Source organism: Marmota marmota, unplaced genomic scaffold (assembly GCF_001458135.2).
Source record: "Marmota marmota marmota unplaced genomic scaffold, marMar, whole genome shotgun sequence".
Classification (NCBI taxonomy): Eukaryota; Metazoa; Chordata; class Mammalia; order Rodentia; family Sciuridae; genus Marmota; species Marmota marmota.
The window spans coordinates 17,015,400-17,042,541 of NW_026000016.1; the positions used below are offsets into that span (position 1 = coordinate 17,015,400).

Sequence of the window (27,142 nt, forward strand, 5' to 3'; positions counted from 1 at the left end):
CCCTCCCCTCTTCTTTCTCTACCCCCTCTACTGTCATTCATTTCTCCCCCTTGTATTATTTTTCCCTTTCCCCTCACTTCCTCTTGTATGTACTTTTGTATAACCCTGAGGGTCTCCTTCCATTTCCATGCAATTTCCCTTCTGTAAGAGGATTTTTTTAATGCAGATTTTTAAGCCAAACCTACAGAAGTTCTGATTCTTAAGATAAAATTCAAACCAGGAATGTGCAATTGGATAAGTACCTAGAAGATTCTAAAACTGGCATCTAGGGACATGCTTCAAGAAACAACTGATTATTTAACCACTAAAATACAAATAGAATCATGACCATATTCTTGTTAAGTGTTTAATGACTTCCAATTAGTTTCCAATCAGAGTTCAAATTTCTGATCCTGATGTGCATGACCTGCATGTGGTCATCATAGTCTTATTTGCCTCTTCTTCTGCCCCCTGTGCTTACATTCGGAACTCCAGCCATATGGAGCCAAAGGCTCACTCTACTGTGGCAAAGTTGTATTTATTTCATATCTTCAAGTCTTCTCATACACTATGGCTCTTATTTAGAGATTCTAGAATTGTTTAAATCCAGTTACATGTTCTGTCATGTCACTACAGTTAGTGGCTCTTTCCTGAAATTCCCTAATTGTGGAGAGTGGTGACAGAGAATGGGAGAGCAGTGTCTGAGATTGGGGTCTCTGATTACTTCATGGCTCTGGTATGGTCAGTAACTGGGAGAGTTTCTGCACAAAAGTGCAGGATGCCTCGCTGTTGTGGTAATGCCTTCCATGAGGAGGTTCTGTGCTAGAGTCTTATCAGCCATGACCTTGAACTCTGGCACACAGCTCCTGGGAATAGAGGAACTCTCCTGCTAGAGGACCACAGTGTTTCACCAAGCTCCTGAACAGTAATTTTAAACAATGGACTTTCTTGAGAGCTACACAAAGCTTGTAACATTGCACATTGCAACTGTAGAATGTAACTGTGGAATAAGCTGCATAATGTTGCTAACTCTGTAACTTTCCTGAATACAAAGAATAATGCTTGTGTAGTCTTAAATACGATAATGAGACATATATAAATAAAGATTGCTGGCATAATTCTTTAGACCGGCTTCTCCATCAGAGACCAATGCTCCACCTGACCCCAGTTGTTATCTTTAAAATATGAGTAAGTCAGTCTTTATTTTTCTTATCCCCCTTTGCTACTTGCCAGAACTTGCATTGGCCGTGTTGGCTGCAGCACTTAATAGTAAGAACTTCTTTCATTTTAGCATTTTTATGCAGTGATGCATGTGTTTCTTAATTCTTCCATCATTCACATTTCTTATTTTTAAAAAAATCATCTTTTATTGATGCATTATAATTGTGCACAATAGTGGGCTTCATTGTTATGTACATGTACATGCACATAACATAATTTGGTCAATTTTATACTCTAATACCTTCCTTCCCCCTATCTTTCTTCCTCCCCCTGGTTCCCTTTCTCTATTCTACTGATCTCACTTCTATTTGCATAAAATTAGCCACTTCTTTTCTCAATGGCAGAAACTGATGATAATTCCTCTTTGTGTCTTCAGATTTAATATGGTCCCTTATTAAATATTGACTAACTGAAAAAAGTAAATCAATCAATTGAACTTTGACAAATTCTATGGCCATTTGGATATTTTTCATATGTGTTAATGAAACATATCAATCTTTTGGCATTTCATAGACTTGTAATTTTTAGAGAGGGAAAGGATTTTGGAGATCATCTTTGATGAAGGGAAAGGATTTTGGAGATCATCTTTGATGAAATCATTTTTAAAGACTGGGAAATATAAACCAGGAAGAATAAAGTGACTTTCCAAGTTTACTTAGCCAGGTCAGTGAAAACTTGAAAGCTTTTCTTTCCCTAATCCAGTTCTCCTTCCTCACCATACCACTTCTTCATTCTTCTTTTTTTCTAGCTTATAATTTATTGAGTATCCACTCTGCCTGAGGCACTACTGGGACATATTTTATCTCAGCATTACATTTCTTCATGCCTACTGTCATCAGCAGTTAAGCCCATGAAATGCACTGGCACCATGCCAGCTGTCAGAAATGCAAACATTAGTAAGACAAGAGTTTCCAACCCTGACAAGGTTGCAGTCTGGAAGAGAAGATGGTATAGAATGCAGGTATTAAGATGTGACTTCTCAAGTGTTTGCATTACTAGCCTAAACAAATGGGAAACTCCTTGAAGTGGCAAACACTCCTAGATTAAACATGAAATGAAAAATTGATGATAATGTATACAAAGGACAAAAGTCACTGCATTCCTCTTTACTAAATATGTAATAGGGGCCAAAGGTCAATCAGAGAAAGAATAATGAAACATACACGTGAACAGATTTGTCCTAGCTCACCTGTTGGCGGACCTGTTACTTTTTAATATCCCCTGACTCCATAAAGAGAATAAAAATTGTGACCTCTGCGAATATGACTATTAATACCTAAACCTAAAAGGAGATGCAGGAGATACAAAGCAAAACAATCAATCTCCAATATCATATTTTCAGGCTAGAATGATTCACACTTAAACTAAGTGTAACTTTGGTTGTTAAAATATTCCTTGACTCAACTTTCATTATTGATGAACCAACATCTAAACTCATTAATCTAGGAATATATTTTTTTCGGATATTCAAAATTTTATTTTTAAAAATTCTTTCGCCACAAATTTAAGTCTGGAAAAAACTGCATAAATGTGTGCAGCAGAGCAAATTCATTTTTAAAAGAACATTATTAAAAAGTTAAAACATAACATCCATAGGCATTAGTCCATCTTCTAAGAGACAGTGCAGTCTTCAGATCACTGGAGTACCAGGGTTGGTACAGTGTACACCAGAATCTATAGCTTAATTCCTCTACTTCACATCAAGCAATAAAAATTAGACAGTACAAGGGAAAACCTGGTCCTGTAATGAAGCAAAATACATTGATAGTGGCACTGACGAGAAACTATTACAAAAGTCCCTGAAATATTTCATTGTGGCTCAACCAGGAAGGAGGGCATTGACTGTAATGAATCAAGTAGAACTGATGTACTCACCACTTGTATATACTTGTTATTGATTAATAAATGTAGGTTTTATATAACAGTAACTCAAATCTTAACTTAAGATGGTTACCAGATACCTGAAATAAAAATTAACAAGGTCTGTCCCTTCTGGGATGCTAAAGTTCAAGGCTATAGGTCATTTGAACAATTCTTAGGATCTCCTTCGCATTCAAGAAGGGTTTTCTCTTGCAGACATCTAGTCCTTACAGAGCAAAATGTAGATGTTAGAACTAACACACATACTATCCTCATGGCAACTCTTGTCAATTCCCAGTTCCTTTATTCATGTTAGGGTCAAAGTTTTATTCTGTGGTTGGTTTGGGATCAACTTGAATAGTCATTGAAGCTTCCTCAAAAATGTATATTTTTACCCATCTGTTATTCCTGGAAGGGTCCCCAAATTTTCCACTTGAGATGATGTTGACTCTTTGGTTTCCACTGGCCCTTGGGTTGCTTCCCCAAAGGCACTACTATTAGTTTGTACATATTTTTTCTAGAAAGGAGAATGAAAACTTTCTTTGAACAATGCAGAATACTGGTATGTATACTCTGACATTTAAAATCACTGGTTCATATGTGATGGAACTTTTCAATGAGAATGCCCCACAGGTGTTCACTCAAGGCCATGAATCAACACAAAAAGGAGGAGGAGTCCTCCTAACACACCAAAGACCTTCATCACTTCATATTTCAAAGCAAGGTATCACAGAAAACAGGAAATTTCCATCTAGGAATATTTTGAGTGCTATTTTATATTTGTTATTAATATTTTGGAAACTCTAGAAAGTCCTATGTCCACTATTCTTACTATGTTAATATATAATAAGGGGAAAGTAACTCTCTTCTTATGCTGCTTTTTTTTTTTGAACAATACAAAAGGCAAGACAACCAAACTCACAAAGAGTCCTTGCATAAAGTTGCTCAGCTCAATAACTCAGAAGTTTTTAATAGTCCACCTTTCTAATGATAATTTTCAGTAACTTCAAGATATTATTTTTTAAATTAATACTCCTAAATTTAAAACACTGGCTAAACTACTGAAAAAACTAACACTTGGTATTCATCAGTAGATTAAAACTTCTCATCAAAGAGTGATGGGCTATGTGGTAACCAAGGGAATGGTAAGGTCAAAGAGACTGCGGTAGTCCAGAGCACCTTGGAGCGCTGTTTGGGGTGAAGCCAAGAGATGGAGCCCATAAGGAAGAGTGCGCCTAGCAGAGAAAACAATAGATATGAAGGAACTGAGGCCTGGGTGAGCTCAGTGCTTTTAGGGCCCAGGAAGCCATGTGGACTGACTACAGCTTTGGATAGAAATTGGTAAAGGAGGGGGAGGTCAGAAGAAGATCTGGTGGACTGGAAGGGGACTTGAGTCTCCTGTGGAGCAGAATTTTGCACATAACGAAGCAGAAGAACTCCCTGATACTTCCAAGAAACTTAACTTCTGCCTCATGTAGAAAAACAATCTTGTGACCCAATCCTTCAGGTGGACTTAGGGATATTAAAAAATATGTAGTGCAATGATTTATATTTTACAGATTAAAAAATATCAGAAACAGACACTCCCTCCACCTACTATCCTCGTATTAACATCAGTGGAGAAGTTCCATTGTTGAGCAATGTTTTTGCTAAAACAGTCTCTCTCTCTCTCTCTCTGTGATGGGTCCTAAGGGAGGCAGGTTAAGACCTTAGGACCTGAGTCTTCAGGGATAAAGAGGACAGGAGTGTGGATCAGAGCCCCATTGGGGGAAAGTTTCAAGGTGGAGAAATCCAGAGAGAAAATCCAATGCTTTGGTTAGCACCCAGGCAAAGTTTTTGAGGGGCTGTAGTCATCCAGCCAAGATACTTGTGCTACAGTTACAAGAACCTTATTGGAAGCTTGGGCTGGGGTGTGGTTCAGTGGTAGCACACTAGCATGCACAAGGCTCTGGGTTTGGTCCCCAGCATTGCACCACACACACCCACACACCCACACACACAAAAATATTAAAGCTGAGCCAGGTATGGTGGCACACACCTGTAATTCCAGCAACTCAGGAGAACTGAGGCAGGAGGATCATAAATTTGAGATCAGGCTAGGCAACTGAGAGAGACTCTGTCTTAAAATAAAAATAAAAATGGGTCAGAGATGTAGCTCAGTGGTAGAGTGACCCTGGATTCAATCCCAGTATTGAAAAAAAAAATTCTTAAAACCCTCTCAGCAGATTTAGGAAATGAAGGATATCTGCATCAAAAACTGAAAGCAAATGATAAAAGGTGCTCATGTTGTTGGATAAAACAAAGGCAAAGAAGTACAGTAGAAACTAATAGGGAGGTGTGCACTGGAAGAAACAAGTGATACATGCTTACTCTGACCTTGGAGGGAAAATTGTGTTGGACAAAATAACAAGTGTCATGGCTTCGCTCTGTCCTCTTGGTTGGGCAGCCCTCAGGACATCAGCTCTGACTTGGCTCTCTCAGAGCATAAAAATAAGGAAAGGCAGCCAGACTGGATTTGAACTTAAAGAGATCAAAATGTGCCACCCCAAAATATGCCACTCTGTCATGTTGACAATTTCGAGCTGAAGGCCACTGGGAATAAACAAACACAGAAAGAAATGGTTTTGGAGCTTCCTCTATGTAATTAAGAGCAGAAACTTCTGAGCAATGAAGGTTGCCATGAATCACTTGTACCAGGGAAATTTTATGGCCATGGACAGTAGAGAAACTTGGTACTGAGATGGCCTCATAGAAATAAATTTTACTAAATAAACTTTATCTTCCATTAGTTTCTTCCACATATTTCCCTTCCCACATTCCCTGTCCCTGACAGCTTCAAACCCTTTTCTATTGTTTTGATACTTTCCACAAATTCACTGCCCTTTTGTTAAGCTGGTGTATGTGTTACTCAGCTTTCTGTTTCTGTAACCAAAATAAATGACAAGAACAACTTAGAGGAGGAACAGTTTACTTGAGCTCACTGTTATCAGAGATTCAGTCCACAGTGGGCTGATTCTGTCGCACTGAGGCAGCACATTATGGCTGAAGGGCTTGTTGGAGGGGTGCTGCTCAACCATGGTGAACTGGAGGCAGAGGCAAGAGAAAGGGTCACGAGGAAAGATGAACCCTTCCAGGCCATGTCACCAGTGACCCACCACCTCTAGCCATGCCCCATCTACCTACAGTTACCACCCAGTTAGTCCATTCAAACTAGGAAGGGCTGATGAGGGTACAGCTCTCACAATCCAATTACTTCGCCTCTGAATATTCTTGCATTAACATAGGAGCTTTTGGGGGGCAGGCACCTTATATCCAAACTATAACAGTATATAAGCCTGCAAGATGACATCTCTTCTATAATTTTCATTTTGTATCTGTGAGACCATCCCATATGCATGTGAAATAAACCATTTTTTTGTACTGTTGATTTGTTCTTTGTTAGTTTAATCTACAGGATTCCAGAAACTAAACCTGAGACAGTGAAAAGAAAAAGAATTTTCCCATCCATGGAACTCAGCATACACCCCTATTATTAGCTGGGTAGACTTATTCAATCACTTTAAACCTGCCATTTCATCAACAAAATCAGAATAATAAGAATCAACAAGATAACATTAGGTACCTTATATTGTCACTGGCATATTAATGATATACAGTAAGTGATAGCTGTAATAATACCAAATAATGTCCCCAAACTGGTTGTTTGTTATTAGCTACAGCCTACTTTTACCTGGAGATCAAGTTCCAGTTCTTTATGTGGTACAACCTGACTACCAGGATGTGCATAGAGAGCATCTTAGGTGATAATAAAATTATAATAGCTGATTCTAACATCTGTTATTAGTAAATAACATCTTTGAGAATTGCAAGATAAAGAGGAGAATGCATATACAAAGTAGTTAAATAACTAAATATCTATCCCAACCTGCAATATTTTCCAAAGATGGCTCAGAATAAAGTACTTCATTGTAATAAAATATAGGCTTGGCCCATTTTTAAATTATTAGAGTAAAGAGATAATAGTGAAAATTCACCTTATAGATGCACAGATGATCAATGCTCTGTGAAAGTAAAACACATTAATAATTACCTACGAATATATCCTACAATTTGGTATTTCTAATTTAATGGAAGAGAAAGGTTAAAAAAAACTCATTATACTTCTCTGATAAATTAGATTTGCAATGACTGATGTCATAATAATACATGGTATTATTTATTTTGTTGTTATTGTAGTTATTTTTATGACTATTGGTCTTGATATTTTTCTATGGATTACTGGATCCTTTACCAAGTCACAAATCTCCTGTCTATGTTAGGTAAAGGACATGAACAGACATGTCACAGATGAAGAAATAGGCTAAGAGCATGTGGAAAGATTTTCAATATTACTCAGAATTTAAAAAAAAATCACTTTCTTTTATTAGATTAGCAAAGATGAAGAATTTGATACTAAACAATGTTGGTGAGAAGGGAGAAAACAAGTCATCTTAAAATCTTATTAACGCAGACCCTTTGGAATGTAATTTGGAGTAGGGATGTAGCTCAGTGGTAGAGTGTTTGCCTACCATGTCTGAGGCCCTGAGTTTGATCTTCAGTACCAAAAAACAAAAAAGGAAAAATGTGTATTCTCTACCCAAACTTCAAGTGTATATACCTTTTGACCTGGCAAATCTATTCCTAGAAATTTAAAGATATTCTACAATATATAGCTAAATGTATTTATATAAAAATGAACATTATGGCATTGCTTATTACAATAAGAACAGAATAATACAATCCCCAAGAAACCCAGATTTCCTTCAAAACAATAGGAGGCTGGCTAAATTAATTAGATCACATTCATACAACGAGTGCTGTGTAGCCATGGATCTATATGTCTTAATATTTAAAGATACCTGGGGAAAAATTGTTCAAGGTACAAAGCATGTTCATATGCTCCCATTTGTGAAAATAAACAAGGGATAGATATGTAAATATATACAAAATATATACAATACATATGTCCATATTCATACATCCATATATCCACATAAAAATAATTTTTGGGAGGATATACAAGAATGTGTTAGCAATGTTCACCTCTGGGCAAGAGGAACCAGGATCTAAAATGGGAGAGGGATTATGTTTTTTTAGCACGAAAAGACCAGGCCAGACACAAACTTCATGGATCATCTCAGCCTTTTATTCAGGAACAAAGTTTCATGCAGGAACGGGGTAGCACCAGTGGACCCACTTTCCTAGTGAAAAATGAGCCACCGATCAAAGGAGGAGACTGGACTTACATAGGTTACACTGGGAGGTGACTTAATTAATGAGCCTGTCAGTTTGGGGCAATTAGGAATTTGGGGTCTGTCTTACTAGGCGAGACGGGGAGGAGTCTAGGGTCAGCAGTCAGTTTGGGGCACTGAGGAAACAGGTTTGTGAGAATTTGAAAATTTGTTTTTACTGCACAATTATTTTAATTGGAGAAGAATGGAGGGTCTGGAGTCATATTTCAGTGCTTATCTCTTTCCCTTTAGAGTCCCATTGTACTGTCACTAGAAAAGGATTTATTTAGGGAAGGATCAATGCTTTGGCTTCCTTTCTAGGGATTGTTCTGTCAGTGGGAAAGAAGGCACTAGGACAGGATCAATGCCACCAATGTGCTGCTTTTCTCTTCACTCCCTCTTCCCAGGCCATACTATTTTGGGGTTTGCCATTTTCCATATCTAATAATGTTCATTGTAATCTCACACTGTTTATATTTTTGTCATCTGTATGTATTCATTTTTCGATTGCATAAAATTATGTTTAAAAAGTGAGGATTCAACAGGATATCTTGGAAATAGAGATGTAATAAAGCAAACAAAGTTCAATAAGGTAAGTCTAAGATGATGAGTTTTATAGGTTAATTGTGAGGAAAGGGATTTCTGATCAATGTTTCCCCTTTTTAGCTAAAAAGTTATTTGTTTTAATTCATTTTTTTATAAAACTCTATGGAATATATAACATTTTTTACACCATAATGGTACACACAAACCCAAGGAGTTTAAATGACCAAATTTGCACGGTAGATGGCTGACTAGAGACACACTTAGGTCTCTTGGACACCAAGCCCAAGCCTGCCCCTGGGCCTTACTCACACCCCTTACCTTGACCTCTGATGCTCAGCAAGGGTCGGGGCACTGAAGCCTCTTAAGGGTTCATTATGACTCTGGCCAACCTCTTTCTTTGTAAAAGTGTCAACTGTGATTTATGTTAAAATATGACATTTCTGGCATTGGATGTTTTCAGTCTTTGTGGGTGTGGCTTTAAAAAGATAAAGGGATCATACAATACCTCAGTTCTTAAAGCACTTTTCAATTTCCTAGACGTGCATTATCATCTTTTATGTCTCACCAGAGCACAAAAGGAAAGTTATTATATTTTACAAATGAGAATACTGATGCTGACTCTAGATGAATACCTTAGCTTGAAGGGGCAGATAAGAGACCGCCCTTTGGTCCTCTAAATCCATGTTCAGTATTCCTAACATGCCATTAAATCAAGTCTGAATAATATTTGAAAACTAGCTTCAGATTTGCTGTAAGGTTTCTTTGCAGAATCTTTTATTGCTTGCAGCATGTCTTAAAGATTCCTAGTTCAAAGTTTCTACTCTGAAACGTGACCCCATTCTTAAACACTGCATTTCAAATTTGCAAGCTATTCTATATTTCAAAGGTTTCCAGTTTGGGAAGTTAAGTTCCAGTGAATTCTTTAGCAAACTTGTCTTTGTTTTTCTCAGTATATTTCTGTGATTATGGCAATTACTTTAATGGAAAGTTCTGAATAGAAAATAACTTTAATTACAGATCTCTATGCAAAACTTAAGAATACTCATCAGGTACAGCAACCTAGGTTTTATTTTTACTTTCCTCCCTATCTTACCCTTTTGGTCTATGCTCCCTATGGTTTCAAATTAAGAGTTGGGTCTCCACCCTTACTTTGAGAATAATTGTGCACACTGGGGTCCTTCCTGACAAGGTAGCTGATAGGCTATCTGCCAAAAAGACTTTTGTACTTTCTGTTCCCAACATTATTTGGGATTATCTGATATGGCTGGGCCTATGAGGTTTCAGTGAACTTTTGAGAAATATATACCATATTCAACTAATCTTTTTGGAGAACAAACCTGGCAACAGGAAATGTCAACATCATTAGTCATATATTAAGTTTCATTAAAATCAAAACTTTGGAATAATTAGCTTCTGCTGCTTTCCAAAGTAGCAATTATAGACCATCAGGAAGTGTCATGCTCTCTCAGATTTCCTCCTTTTAAACGTTAAATGTTAAAGGTACAACATTATTTTTAAAATAATATTTAAGACTTTTAGCTATGGGAATATAAATATTACCTTCTGGGTATGGGACTAATCAAGTCCTTAATAATTCAGGAAAATTTGTGACTGGACTTAATGGTGAAATGAAAACATTAATACATGTCATTTCATATGAGAGTAAAGTTCAAAGTATAAAAAATTTGTGTATTTAAATGTGTTTGGGAATTTTCTTTCATTTAAAGTTAAGTTTTAACTTTATTAAAAGTTATTTCTTCAATACTAGTTAGAAAACAAGTGATAGTGTTAGGTTATTTTATTTAAGTTTAGCAATTCCTCAGCAAGTTTCTTTTTCTAACTCCTTTCCATATGGTAGTATTTAGGTATGTAATGTATAAGCTTTAGTCTCTCCTCTCATAATGCTCAGTTATTGCCCCAAAGCAAAATCTACTGTGGAGGGATAACAAACTGATCTATATCATGCATATTATTTCAATGAACAGTATTGTTCCAGTAATTTATACTTATTTTACATGGAAGTTATTGTCTATGAAAAAGAACAGCTGCTTAGTTTTGATGTACGAGGTACTTTACAAGACACAAAAAGAGAAAAAAATAGACTTTTTGCTCTCAGAATTTTGGATCCAGTTAGAGAAACAATGAAGGACCAAAACTGCTAATAACACCAGTGGAAGGCTCAAGTTTCCATTACAGAAATGGCCTTGTATTTGTAGGAAGGGGACAAAGAATGAATAATCTAAGCAGGTTGAAATTCTGGGAGAATGAGAAAGCAGATGTCCTTAGAAGAGTAGAGTCTTAGAAAGAAAGCAAAGAAATGCAAATCAAACCATATTGAGAAATCACGTCACTCCCCAAACAGTGGCATTACCAAAAAATAAAAATGATAACAAGTGCTGTGGAAGATGTAGAGAAAAGGCAACTCTTGCACACTGTTGATGGAAATGTAAATTAATATAATCAATGTGGACAAAAGATTGGTGATTCCTCAAAAATTTAAAGAAAGAGCTACCCAGCAATCCCATCTCTGGGATATATAGATCTCCAAAGGAAATGAAGTTGGTATGTTGATAAGTCATCATAATAGCCAACAGATGGGAACAACCTAAGTGTCCATCAATTGATAAATGGATAAAGAAAATGTGGTATATAAACACCATGGAATAGTAGTCATAATAAAAGAATGAAATCCTATCATTTGCACCAACATGGATGCAATTAAAGATCATCATATAAAGTACAATACAAGTAGGGCATGATCTCACTCATATGTGGAATCCAAAAGTTGACTTCATAGAAGTTGAGAATAAAATGGTGGTTACCAGAGGCTGGGAAAGTAGGAGGGAAAGAGGGAATGGGAAAGGCTGATCAATAGGTAGTAAGTTGCAATTAGATTGGAGCAAGAAGTTCTGCTGTGCTATTGTATGGTATGGTGACTCTATAGAACAATTATTAGATATGGAAAATGACAAACCCCAAAATAATGAGAGAAGGGGAGTGAGAAAGAAAGTCATAAATTGGGAACACTGATCCTTTCCCATTGCATTCTTTCCTGGTGATAAAATAAACCCTGGGGAGGACGTGTCCAACAAACCCAGAAAGGTGGTCGAGTGCCCAAGCTGACATGCTCATTAATTAAGTCACCTCTCAGGATAACCGACTAAGCCCAGTCCCTTTCTCTGTTTAGCGGTTCATTTTCCACAAAGAGAGTGGGTCCATCAGAACCATGCTTGCCACCATCAGAACCATGATTCCATTCCTGAATAAAAGAGTTGAGCTGATTTGTGAAATTTGCATCTGTCATGGTCTTTTGTGCTAAGAACAAAATATGCACTGTTTGTTTCAAAAAGCTAAAAGAAAGAATTTTGAATGTTTTTACCAAATAGAAGTGATAAACGTTAGAGGAGATAGATATGTTTACCCTGACTTAAACATTATACAAGTTATAAATGTATCAAAACATCAAGCTGTACTCCATAAATATATACAATTTATCTATCAGAGTAAAATACTTTTAATTTAGATAAAAAAGAAAGAATGTAGTATTTTTTTCCACTATGAATCTTTCTCACTTGCTGCCTGCCCTCCAGTCTCTGCCAAAATGCAATCAATGGTAGCTGCCTCCTTTGCTGTAGCAAGCTTTGAATACACAGCCTTGCTTTTCCTCATGGAGTTGGTCTCCATTTATTTCCTTAAGATTAATTGTGTGGATACAGGGCTTAGCTTTATCTCTTACTTTGAGATAAAAATGGGAGGAGGGAAGGATGATTGAAGACACTTTGTAGGGATTCTGAGCAGGAAAGACTAGTGGGAAGAACTGAGTTCTACAGGGTTGGTGCCATCTCCACTCAGGTCATCTCTAAACAGAGGAAAGTAGAGTGAAGTGGAGTTCAGAACTGAGGAAAGACAAGAGGAGATGGCAGTGATAAAGGGATGAAATGGGTCACTTATATTTAATATAGCTGGAGGATTACATGAGCCCCAGAGTGTAAGACCAGCCTTAGCAACAAAGTAAAATCTGGTCTTTAAAAAATAAATGAATAAATAAATATATTTTTGGTTGTGTCAATATAAACATGGTGGAAGGAAGTTAATGTAGATAAAAGAAAAAATGTATAGTTTAAACCTAAGTACCTACATTCTCTCTTTCCTTCAAATTTGAGAAAATTATATAAGAAATAGTTACTGACATTGATAAAAGGGAAAACAAATCAAGGAAATTATTAAGGTTTATTAAAAGGGACTTTGAAGGCTGGCACAGTGGTTTGTGTTTATAGTCTCAGCTACTCAGGAGGCTGAGTGAGCTACTCAGCAGGAACACTGTTTGAGCCCAGGAGTTCAGGGCCAACCTATGCAAGAGAGAGAGAGAGAGAGAGAGAGAGAGAGACCCCTCCACCTCTTAAAAAAAATAAATAAAAGGCACTTGAAAGACAAGTTGGAAGCAGTTGATATTTTATAGGTTTGGGTGGAAAATTGTGAGTGCATCATTTCTTGAAGTATATATCAGCAAAATAATACAAAGGGAGAAGAAATAACAGAAATAACACAAGTCAGACAAAAAAACACAAGACTATTTTATAGGGAGATAACATTATTTAGAAAGACAAAAAAGCTGGGGAAACATTGAGTGGGCAGTATGATTCAGAGTGCAAATACTTAAGAGGGTAGAGGGTAGTTAATAGAAATAAGATGACTTAAAGTAATATATTTGGAAAAGAGTGCATGGGTGGAGGAGATCTTGGGAGAGGTTGTCAAAATAGTGAGAAGGTGCTGACAGGTTGCAGAACGTCAGTATTCTTTCAACTTTCAGGAATGGAGAGAGCCATAAGCATGGAGGGAGTTTAATTACCAAGTAATAAGATTTTAGCTAAGAGTGAACTGAGAATGCAGCACTCTTTATGGCAATAACACCAGGAGGAGACAAGCAGAGAGAGAAAGCTGTATTCAAGTGAAGTCAATTCTCATTGGAAGATGAGCACCATGTGAGTGTCATCTTGAAATAAGGTCTAGGGGGGACTCTGGGAGGTTAGAGGCAGGAAATGGATGCCGAAATGAGAAAAAGGACTGGAATTTTGTACAAAATGGTGCAAGTGAGACTGGCAGGCTGGCGAGCATCTACAAACCAGCAATGCTTTCTCCTAAGGGACTACCTCAGCCCCAGTATACTCAGTGGGTGTTATCTCTGCAAGCCTCATCACTTTAATCAGAGGTATCCCTTCTGGAAGAACTGAGAGCTAAAGAACAGTGAAACTCACTCCTCTGCAGGCTGACAAAGCTGTAGAGCAATAGCCAAGGCTGCTCAGAGGACAAGGTTGCATAGGATCAGTTTAATAGCTGGCAGCAAGCCTACAGCGAAAGAGCCAAAGGGTCAAGTTAGACAAGATGCTGTGGGAAGCACTGGGGTATGCTAATTGTGGTCTAGCAAATGGATAAAGAAAATTAAAATGAAAACGACTCCTAGTACAAGGAGAAGGTTCAGGAAGTGAAGAATGCATCTACAATGGCCAAACCGTATGCAAAAAACAAAACTCTGACCCACACCCAGAAGCAACTTGCCTAGGAAACCAACTCCTTATCTCTGTTCACCAGCCTGGAAGTCAGCCTGCTGGATGTCAGACTTGCAGACAGTCAGTTCACTATCTCAGGTAACAATCAAGGGAGCTAAACAGTAATTTCTATGACAAAAGAATCAAAATGTCAGGAACTTGATTACTAATTACTATTTCCTAATTTTTATGCCTACTTCCAACCAAAAGAAACCTAAACCAAATATGCTTTTCCCAACCAATAACACAAAACGCTCTACCTCCAGCTGGACACTTTCAGCTTTCCCATATAAACAGCCTCCTATCAGAGCATTTTTGTCCCTTCTTCCCTCTAGGAATTTTGCCTCCCTTTGAGTCTCTGCAAAACACAATTGATGGTGACTGAATCCTTTGCAACAGCAAGCTCTAAATAAATACCCTCTGTTTTCATGTAGTTGGTTTTTCTTGTATATTTCTACAGAACCAAAAAATAAAATCAAGATAAAGATTCAGGGTACGTGGGAAACTGCAAAGAAGGAGATGTTAGTTGGGAATATAGGAGAAGGATTTCTGGACTCTTTGGAAGAAATGGGGAGAAACTTAACATTACTATATTGTTTGTTGTATCACCTAATGCTTTGCTATGGCTTCCTAAAGTTCACTGAATTCCCCTAAACCTTGTGAAACAGATATTTTTTAAAAAATATCATTTTTAAGGAAAATTTAAATAGCCTTTGTAACCCATCCAAGGTGGAACAGAGAAATAAATCCAAGGATGAGTTTATTATTTTCACTATTCAAGACATTCTCACAGACCTCTTCTTACATTGCTGTTGTAGTTTTGAACAGGCACATTACCTGACAGTCTCATTAACTGTATTGTGACTCTTCGTTCAGTCTTTTGGTGCTCTGCAAATAGGTGATGAATGAAATAATTCAATTAATATCTTGCTCAAGTTCACAGAGATAGAAAGTGGGTACATGCAGATTTGAATTTGGATCTTTCTGATTTCCAAGTTCCTATCGTTTACTGTATTAGCCTAACTTGGAAGTGGAGGTTTGCTGGCAGGTGGGTGCAAAGTCGAGGTGGACATTACATTTATTGATTTAAGGTGGTTAAAAATGATAATGTTAGGGTATTGGGTGGTATATGTTCAAGTTACTAAGGATGTTGGTGAGGGATGGGACTGACAGTTGGGAGGTCTGTTAGACACAAAAGAAGATGAGAAAAAGTCCTGAAATTTGGAAGATGATATTGCCTAAGATGATAAAGTGGGGATGAACACTGTAAAAGAATTCTTTTTCATCAAATTAAAATGAGAATGACCCAGAAAAAATGATGCAACAATGATGTGGTAAGCAGATTTGGGGTATAAGAAATTATAGATACCCTACCTCCTAATCCTATGCATTGGAAAGGGGAAGAAAAGCAGAAGTCTCTAAGGGAGGAAGTTAGGAGGGCACAAGATTTCATCTACAGTGTAAACACTATAGCACTGAAGCACTTACTAAAATGACTTAAAATGCAGAACCATAATAGAGGACACAGAAAAGAGAATGTGGAAGGCAAAACATATTTAAAAATAGGTGGCTCCAAAAAACTGGCTGTACACAGGGGTGACATGTAGTAACTATGATAGTGATTTCAACTACTCCTACGAAACGAAGCAGGAGGATGGTTGGAATTAGACTAATATTTCTAGACGGAGGGAGATGCAGCATTGAATCATCAGAATTTAGTTGTTGATATAAGATATAAACAAACCCAAATTCCAGTTGCATGAATTAAAAGTAAAAATTCAAACGAGCAATACTCTCCCCAAAGTGAAAAGAAATAGAATTCTCAGGCTCTCTGCTTTTTATTGTAACCTACTAATACATGGGAATGAGGGTTGAAAAACTCCTAGATATTTTGTCTGAAAGAAGGTTTTATGGTTTAACCTCAATAAAATTGCTTTCTAGGTGCTAGAGTTTGCATTTAAAAAACCCAGAAGTCTTCATTATAAGGTGAGGTAAGAGAGAGGCCGAATGTTTCTACTCAATAAATATGAGTCATTGGCCCTTTGACTATGGATTGTTTATATTTAACATGTAATAAGTAGCATTAGCAGAAGATGACAGCAATCTGCTGTTTTTCCATTATTTTCCTTATAATAATAACAATAAATTTTTTTTCTCTTAAATTCAGTCTGGGAGATAAATGCATTTATGGAACACATTTCTAACATGAAGGAATAAAATCCAAAATGCATGCTGATTTCTTTCTTGTATGCTTTGTTCTGTGTATAATACTTGTTGCCTGGTAACTAGATTATAACAGATCATAGGTTGAAAAAAAAAGTCAATTGTTTCATCAGGACATTTTCTATGCCAGAATATTTAACCTCAAGGCAAAATATCCAGGATAAAAACTCACCTACGCATTATCAAGTTGCTATTGATTTTGAGCTAGAAAAGATGGGCACTTAGACTCATGCTTTCCACAGGGAAAAATCATAATTTAAATTCATTATAAGCTCTAATTCATAATTACTGTCATTTTGTGGCCTCAGTTCAAATTTGCAGCAAGACATATTTAAAAATAGAGCTCTTATCTATCTACCTCTTCTTGGTATTTTTTTCTACATCCTCCTCTATCCTAAAACAAAACAAGTAGCAGTTCAAAGAGGAGTTGAAAGAGGAGATCCATGGGGCTGAAACTGGGCCATTGGTGGTTCTACCAGTCAGAAATGACCCCAGGGAAATGCTATTTAATGTAACTAAAGAGATACAATAAGTCATGTGTCACTTAAGGATGGGGATACATTCTGAGGAATGTGCCCATTGGGCATTCTGTGACTGTATGAAAACCATAGAGTGTACTTATATGGCTGCAATGCCAACAGGCAATATAATCTCATGGGGCCACTGCCTTATATGTTGGTCCATCCTTGACTAAAGAAACATCATTACACAATGCATGCTGTACACAAATAGAAAGCTGCTGGCAAAGCTGTTGTAATTTCTAGATTAAAAACAAATTATGCTAAATTGGGGCAGACCAAGGAGGCCCCTGTCTTCTTGTAGACAATGCTTATTTGTTCCCTAACTTGAGTTGGGAATTTTTCTGAGATGTGCATGTTATCATCCATTTGAACAACCAGCATAGTGTTTTTTGTCCACTGGGACACTCATTGTTTTTTTTGCCAGTCTCATTGGGGAACAAACCAAAACTTCACACAATGATGTCTCCAGGTATGCAGACAGTTACAACATTTGATTTTGTTGACCATTACTCTGTATAGGATATGACCAAACTAAAAAGTTAATAAAATCATTGCTGCTATTTATTGCCTTGCTCTAAAAGCAAGATCCTCCATAAGGCATGTCATATTTCAGTTTAACCCAAGGGGAAGTTAGATGATTACTTGTGTTTATGATACTTTTCTTTTTACCGCCCAAGGTCCTCCTTGACTCTCTCGCCCACTCCCTAAAAGAGAATTTTTGTTTGTTACCTCTTACCGACATTTATTTTGACAATTTTTTTCTGAGAGTCCATCTTCATCCTCTCCCATGATGTCCACGGCTGAAAATATCAATGCAACTAGAATGGCAAAGCAGCAGACCAGGGCAAAGATCACAATGCACTTCTGCTGGGACTGCAAGAGAAAGAAGAGGAAAAATGTAAGTGGGCCGCCTGCCATCCCTTAGGAAACTTAAGATCTGACAGCTTTCCAAATTCCATGGAATATCCTTTGAGACATCATTACTGTTAGCATTGTGAGTGAAGGGCAGCTCTCTGGGTGAAAGTACCCAAGACCTTTAAACTCCACTAAATGGTTAGAACTTGTTCAATAATTCAAGTGCAGTATCCACACTTTTGAGTGAGTTTGCTCTTCTTTCTAATCAAAAGCAGTCCAGAAAAGATCGCTATAAGGTCTATTGTTGCAAATTAAAAATAAAACACAGATGCTAGCTAGTCTCATGGTTTATGCAGCTGACACAATATATTTCAAAACACTGAACACAGGCATAAACAACATTCATACTCTTGATTTTCATTTAGAGATACAAGATGAAGTTCCAGATAGTCAAAGCCACTCATATGCATATGTTTAGGCCCAAGTAAGACATCCTTCCCTCCAGGGACTCAGGGCTAAAGGTTGCAGAAGTCAGGGCCATGATTATTGGGTAGCACCTGTGACACTGAGACAAATAATTTTGACTACTTTTTCTCTACTATGGTCTGAGTGCTTGTGTTACTACTCCCTAAGTTCCTATGTTAAAATCTTAACCCCCAAAGCAACTGGCATTAGGAGGTCAGGTCTTTTGGAAGGTTATTAGACTTTGAGTATAGAGCTCTTACAAAGGGGATTGGTGGCCTTAAAAGAAGCCCCAGAGAACTCCTTCACCCTATCCACCATGTGAGGATAAAGGAAAAAGGTGCGCTCTAGGAAGTGAGTTCTCACCAGGAACTGAATTTGAGTCTCCTTAACCTTGAACTTTTTAATCTCCAGAACTGTGAGAAATAAATTTTCTTATTGATAAGCCTTCCACTTTATGGCATTTTGTTATAGCAGCCCAAATGACAAAGTCACCCTCAATTAGATAAATCCAAATAGGGAAAAGAGAAGAAAAGGCAATTTTTAAATATCTATGTGATCTTAAGGGTTATTTACAAAGAGTAGTGATCTTCAACCAGGCAGCGCAAACAGGGATGTCATCTTAGCCAAAGAATAAATATAAATGTACAAAAGACTCTTTTTCTGTTTCTATCTATCCCTCCCCACCCCGCCACCATCTCTCTCTCTCCCTCTCCCTCTCCCTCTCTCTCTGACACACACACACACACACACACACACACACTCCCTCTCCCTCTCTCTCTATTCAAAGGGTTGTTGAAACCTGCTGACTTTGCCACTCCTATCACGCTTCTGACCAGTATTGGTATAGCCAAATGATTTCTAGGGAATCCAAAGAACCTCCCAAACTCAGAGTCCAATTCTTCCAAGACTCAACCTCACAGGGCACATTACAGAGAAAGGCATTTGAGTCACGAATCCACAATGTTTCCCAAAGACTTCCTTTAGGTGTTTTCTAACCCTCCCTTGGGTCTTGTCTCCCATTAGGACCTTGTTCCACATTGTGTTCTCTTCACATTCCACACTAAAAAATGAAGCAGGTAAAAGCCAAAGGAAGACACCACCACTGTTGTTTTACCCAAGACCTTGGTTATCTTTAAGTCCTGGATCATGGTTTGTTCTATCCCTAAATAATCAGCATAGAGCCTAACAAATAAAAGGTGCTCTAGAAATAGTTATTGTATAAACCAACAAAAGGGGAATGAATGAAATGAAAACAACAGTGGCACACCTCTGGGAATAGAGGCATATGAAATGTATCTTTCAAGACTCAACTGTGACCTGATTGAAAACTGGATTGTTTCCATAGTGGAAACCAAAGTGGTGGTTATAAATCTTATAGTTCATCCTCTGCTAGAGCTGGAGGCAAATTAGTGCACACGGTTAGCAACTATATAAAAGTCTGCAGAACAGATTGTGCATTTATCTTGTCCTTTTATTTTCCATCCATTTCCTATTCCTTGTTAATATTATTTTATTATTATTATTATTTTTTGTGGTGCTGGGTATCAAACTGACAGTCACCCTCAGGCTGGACAAGCAAGCACTTTACTGCTGAGCTAACCCATTGATTTTATCTCTAAGAAGCACCTTGGTGAACCAGTTGAGGGCTCCAACTTTGGAATCAGAGTGTTAACATTCTGCCACTTCCTGTTTGCACGCTTTGGGCAAAATATTTGCCTTTGTACTTCAGATTTCCTGTCTGTAAAATAGGGATAGCAAAAATAACTACTTTATAAGGTTGTAGATATATGTATGGACAGGTAGTGTATACAGTGTGGACACAATGGCCAAAGAGATGATTCATGTCCCAGGTGAGACACAGCAGGATGGTTTGAGATTTTCACCACACTAATCAGAATGGCATGCAATCAAAAATGAAAAATTATTTCCAAAATTTTTCTTGTGATTTTTTTTTTTTTTGGTAGGGGAGGTGACTATAGGTTACTGAAATTGCAGAAAAATAATGTAGATAAAGGGGACTACTATATCAACTATACTAAATCCTGCATAGTACATGTTCATCTTGGACTCATTTGCCTTTAGTAGTTCATTTTCAAACATTACTGAGATCATGACAAATACATCCTAATGATTTAAATATAAATATTGTCATGCATTTTCTTTTTTGGGGATTTAAAAACAATTTTAAACAATACATATTCTTATTTTGAAAATGTTTCCTCCTGGCCTTTACTTTTTATATATTTTATTGATATTCACTATTTGTAAAACTGAAAAAATATAACCTGTTTATAATTTTGAAAAAAAAACAAAATGTTAAAAAGAAAATAAATCACAATTTTACCCAAACATATTGCAATTTATTTTGAGTTATTTTATACTACATTTACTTACCTAACAACCTGATCAAATTTACCCTATATAGGGTTTTATATTTTATTTTTGTCACTTGATCCCATTTTAATGTCATTAATTTTCTTTTAAAGTATAGTATTAAGTTGGGCATAATATTTCATTACATGAATATATTATTGTCTCCTTTACTCTAAAAATCTAAGGAAAAAATCTACTCATTTTATAACAAAAACAAATCAATATTTTCTCCATTTTCCCTAGAAATTGTAAACACACACACACACACACACACATACACACAAAGATTTTAGAGCAGTTTGAAGTAGTGTAATATTATTCACATTAACCAAGTTTAGAAGAGACTCTAACTCACAGCAATATAATTAAACATTATCTCAAAAAGAATCCTGAAGACAAAACTTAAACATACCACGGGTAGGGTACCCCGGGGGCACTTGATGAATGCATCCTAGTGATGCTAATACTAAACGCTTAAATTACAACATTGATTTGTTTCCCTTTATTCTGAAGGTTATTATAAAGCAGTAAATGAGAACTAGCTAATTTGTGTCCTATTGGAAGTACTTTGATGTAATAACCCTTACATGTTTCCATTAACTTATTATATTAATTTAATTCTTTATTATAAATTCTATCAAGAAGAACAATTGAGCTACTATTTTCACTTTAATTTGTCAAAGAATAAAAATTCAGACTCTGATATTCACTTTTAAATGTCTCCTTGGAACAATGTACTATAATAGTATAAGGTCACACCATTACTTAGTCTCATTTCACTTCCACTTCATCAAAAGTGAAAGATTCTATTCATCTGGTAGCATAAGAGCCTAATAAATAAATCCAGACTCCAAGTTACCAAGAGATTTATTCATTTTCAAATCCTTAATAGATTATTCTGGAAATCAATTCGAACAAACTTTTCTGTTTTTATTGTATTGAATCAAAGAAAGTAAAGTTTTAAGGAAAACCAGCAAACATAAACCAAATTTCATTGATAAGCTCAACATATTAAGAGAAAATAAATTTTGAAATGATAATATCTAGCATCAGTCAAACTTTACTTTTCACTACAGTTTACATACAAATGGAAAAAAATTGCTTTCTTGGTCAATAAATCCAGTTATGCTAACATTAAAAGTATTTGAGTGTATATCCTCACCAAGCTTACTTGACCTCAAATAAGAAATAGAAATATGTGACCTCTAACTATGGAAAGAACAATAAACTTAAAAATCAGAAAAATGGTTTTTATACTATTTAACAGATTCTTAAAAGGAATTTCCAAAGGTGCATAAAAGTAAAATGTAAATGTGTAAAAAATGACAAAAATTAAAATTATTCATATTCTTTTTCATGTATTAACACGATTTTTTTTAAAAATGACAAATTTAAAAAAATATAATCATGGCATCTTAAAAATGTAACATTTTATGTGTACAACTTTTAATCCCTGCAAAGATAAAAGTTACATACAATATTCTCCATAGGACAGATGTACAAATTAACATATTTAATTTTTGAGTTGTCCAAGTGATAGAAGCAGGTAAAAATAGTTGGGGTATGTATTTTTGTTTGTTTGTTTTGTAGTGCTGAGGATCAAGCCCAGAGCCTCATGGATTCTAGGCAACTGATCTACCACTTAAATACCAGTTTAGGTATTTAACTTACGGATCTAAATCTGAACTCTCTAGATATGTTTTATAGAGTCAAATATTTCCCTTTATTTTCTTTTTGTTTTTGTCATTTTCTGCTCAATGGTTATTTTCATATTATTATGAATTCTAGTTAACAAATCCCCATGGCGATCCACTAGTGTAGAAATTTAAAGTCGAACGGTTAGCCCTGAACTGTGAAGTCATGACATTCTTGGGCCTACAGGATTTTCCTACAGTTATAAATATGTTCCTAAATTGAGTTCCTGGTCATGTTCCAGGGAAAACAGGTCACCCATAAGATCCAGAGTAACTGACTTATTAATGGTTACACTCTGGAACCAATTCAGAAAATCCATACTACAGAGTTAGGGCAGAATTTTCCAGAGAAAACTCTAGAAATCCTTATAATAGAGTTATTACTTCACTTTTATGTTCCTAGAATTCTATTTTAGAATTTTCTTCTTCTTACTCTGTACCCCTTTCCTTAGGGACTCTATTTTACTCCAGAAGCTTTACTACCTATATATAATGTATCCCGTCAACCCACAGCATCCTGCTGAGAACCACATGCATACTGAATGATGCCATTGCACAGGAAAGAGTTTTGAAAGAGTCCACAAATCTAAGTTGAGGAGAAAAATTGGGGATAGAAAGGCCATGAAAGCTAGAGTTGGCAGGACAGAGTACAAGAGAGAGACCTTCACAAGAGCTCTGAAGATCTTCAGAAGGTCTCTCTGAGTCTTTAGCTGAATACTGATCAGCACACATGTATGAGGAAACCACCTGTACCCAGGGAAATAACCACTTGAAAGGAACAGGTGGAATATCCCTGACCCACCCATAGGTCAGGGAGAGCTGGTGTTCCCAAGACACAGAGTGAAAAAAAAATTATAATATATAGAGCACCAAGCAGAATGCTTATAAAATGAAAATAGAAAAAAATCAGGCCTGGTTTCAAGGCTGCTTTGGTCTGTCTAAAATGTCATAAAAAGCATGACTCAGAAAACTCAAACTGCTCACAAGAAATATAAAGCAAAAGCTCATAGAACTTGAGGACAAATTAAAAATTCTCAGTTATTTAGTGATTTGTAAACCCCTTTCTCATAAATGGATAAAATCAGGAGATAAGAAATCAACACGTACACAGAAGACTTGAACAACATTGTCAACCAACTTCACTGAATTGACATTTATGGAAAATTCCAATAAAAATTAGCAGATTTGTCTTTTATTTGAAAGCACATAAAACATTTGCCAAAATAGACCATTTTCTGGGTTTAAAACAAGCCTCAACAAAGTTAAAAAATTCCAGTTATACAAAATATATTCTCTGACCAAAATAGATTTACATTATAAATCAATAGCCAAAAGATCTCTAAAGAATTCTCAAATATTTATAAACTAAAAATTTTTTGCATAGTCCATGGGTCAAATAAAAAATTAAGAATCAGAATCTTGAACTAAGTGAGAATTAAATGCAATGTAAATGTGTGAGATTCCACAAAATAAATGCTTAGACAGATATTTATAGCTCAAAGGTCTTAAATGACATCAACAGGAGAAATATCAAGAGAAACAGAATAAATCCAGGAAGGTCAATATATCCATCTTTTCAATGAAAGAAAAGTAACAATATGGGTCTGTAAATAATCAAAGAAATAGAAAAAGAAAAAGTTTAGTAGCTAAAGCATATTCCTTCCAAATAATCACATTTATTTTTTGCAGATGAGTTTGGCAACAATTCAAAAGATTGATAACTAATTTATAGGGATCTGGGGAAATGGGCATTGGTCAAAACTGCAACCTGACTGAGCTTGTTTTGATGACAATGTGGCAGGTTTTTTAAAAAATGATTTTATCAAAATTTTAAATGCATGTATTCTTGACTCTTAAATTCAACTTTCAAGACTTAATTTTACAGAAGAATTCACGCTGTGCATGAAGACATAAGAGAAAGTATATTCCAAAAGTTATTTTGAAAATAATGTATCCATAAATACAGGATTTGGTAAAAAGAGTACAATATAGTGAGCCAGTGGAATGTTCTATAGCCAATAATATGTATATATGCAGAGAAAGATTCCATGAACTTGTACAAATCCACTGCTGTGATTTTCTACCAAGCAGAGAGATATTTTGTGAGTCCGGAAAGGCTACATTGTTAAAGATGATCATGGTTCACTCGTATTATTTGGATATGTTATGTTAGCCCTGAGTCTAAACTGTCTCTTAGAGCAATAAGGAAGAAAGCTGGCTATTTGTACTACTCCCAAGGCAAGTTATTTCTTCAGCTCAATTTTCCGGTTTCACTACTGGGCTTCATTAACCACTACCTCTAGATTGTCTGTATTCACTTAAAGCCCTTAAAATTATTAAGCAGAGAATATATACTACCCCAAGTTTCAAAAATTACAGAGGACAACTAGAGAATCACTGGCTTTGGAATGTGAAGAATACTCAGGGATCATCTAATCCAACCTTTCATTTTTTCCTTTTCTAAATAAGAAAATCACTAAGAGTAGGACACTGGTGACCCAGTTGTAATCCTCTTCTCTGTCAATGCTTGATTGATGGAATGAGATACCAGCAAGCAAAAATAACAATCTAGTTTGTAAAGGACAAATGGCACAAGAGGCACTCTTGGGCTGCAGTGGCAGTCTGTGGCTTGAGGGCAGGCACACCTGGCATGGCACACACGGAGTGGTACAGAGAAGACCCTGGAGCGTAAATGACCTTCTTCAGTGCCTGGCTTCTCACCTGAAGTCATTGGTGGCTTTAGCAGAGGGAAGAAAAATGTGCTGCTTTCATTCTTAAAACACTTACCAAGCATCCAAGACATACTACACACAGTATTAACACTGGTGATTCAGAAATACAGACTGGTCTTTTTCTTTTTTTTTCTCTTTCTCTTTTTAAAAAAATTTGTATTTGTTCTGTTTAGTTATATGTGACAGTACATTTATACAAACATGAAATAATCTTATTCTAATTAGGATTCCAGTCTTGTGGATATAAACAATGTTGAGATTCACTGTGGTGTATTTGTGTATGTACATAGGAAAATTATGTCAGATTCATTCAGTCATCTTTCTTATTCCTGTCCCCTCCTCCATTCCCTTCATGCCCCTTTATCTAATCCACTAGAAAGCCTTTGTCCCTAAGGACCTCACATTTGAAGTGTGTGTGTGTGTGTGTATTTGTATGCGTGTTGCAGAAAGAATGGACGTGCCATTCTAGATGCACAGGTTGAGGAGGAGGGAGGAATTGATTGGTAATCCATTTCACTGAAGATTTCTACTTGAGTGGGCCAGTTTTGCTGTCTCCCCCCTTTCCTTTCATGCACACCTAATTCCTAAAAGAAAAGGAGAGAGAATTAAGAATTTTCCAATGTACTCATCAAAAAGCAAAAATAGTTATTCTGAGTATTAGTGAATGAATAAGAACACTGTCAACGTCAACATGAAGTAGCCAATATTTTAACAGTTAAAATGTTGTACTTTCATGTTCTTTTTTTCCTCCCCTCTACTACAGATAAAAGTGAACACCAACAAAAAATGACATGTAATCATCAGCTGGTCTTTGATAAGCTGAGGGTTATTTTGGCAACCTGTACTCTACACTCTGCTTTTAACAAGCTGAAAAAAAAAAGGCTTTGAATCTTTTAACATATTAAAGTAAGTCCAAGTCCTTTCAACTTATTTTTGATGGAAATTTATTCTGAAGTCAGCTGGTTATGATTGTTTTATATTTCTTTTCTAAGTTATTTGTTTTCGGGTCACTGAAAAGCCTGATATTTATCTGGCTGATGCGGGGGGCGAACCACTGTTGACAAAACTCAATAAGCTATATTTTAATTTAAAAGCAAGTCAAGGTTGACTTTGGGTATAAGAGGGAAGTAAACAAAAAGCAAAATTTATCCTTGGTATCCCTGGTACTTAGTTGCTCAGTTCCCTTATTTAAAAAGGGACACACACACACACACACACTGCACACATACTTGCATAAAACTACATTTAGATCAACATAGAGATAGGGTAGGAGGGAAACTTCAAACCAACTTATTCAACTTTACAATCACTGTTAGGGACCTTATTATCTTCAGTACCCAGATGGACAACATCATAATCCTCAGCTGGGACACATCAAAACTACTATTTAGGAAGGCAGCACTAATTTTTAGAAAGTTCCTACTGATGTGGGAAGAAACTTGATGAACATAAGCATGTTGTATCGTCATAACTAAACAGCTATCCTGATGGCTCCTCTCCCTCTTAGGGATTCTTTACTACCCTAGCTCTCTTTGGGCTTTTTCCTGCCCACCACATCTCTTGTGTCTTTCTTTGTCTCTCTCTTTTTAGAATTCCATCCCTCTCTTGTCTGTTTGCTGCTTTCCAAGCCACTTTCTTTCAGCTATTCTTGCTTTCTTTCAGATCTCCCAGGGCTGCCCTCTCACCCTGTCCCCTGATTCAGTGCTACAGTCCGCCCCTGACTGGGTTTCTGTGGGGCTCTCCCTACAGGACACAAGTCCCTCTGTTGGGATTACGAGAGTTTACCAATATATGAATGATAGTGTCCTGGGGCGATAGATAAAGAAGTGCAGTTTTATGATAGACACAACGAGGTCA

At 36.5% G+C, this 27,142-nt stretch overlaps 1 protein-coding gene across 4 annotated transcripts in view; it reads right to left on the minus strand.

Moving 5' to 3' along the window:
* Window positions 1-27,142, minus strand: part of Pld5 (phospholipase D family member 5) — a 407,561-nt gene that overhangs the window by 211,204 nt on the left and 169,215 nt on the right. For 2 of the 4 annotated variants that reach the window (XM_015483542.2, XM_048809215.1), the window contains exon 2: window positions 17,903-18,039. In XM_015483542.2, the coding sequence (XP_015339028.1) occupies window positions 17,903-18,039 (137 nt within the window). Of the gene's footprint in view, window positions 1-17,895; window positions 18,040-27,142 lie in introns of all 4 variants that reach the window. The other 2 variants (XM_015483543.2, XM_048809216.1) reach the window with 1 other exon arrangement.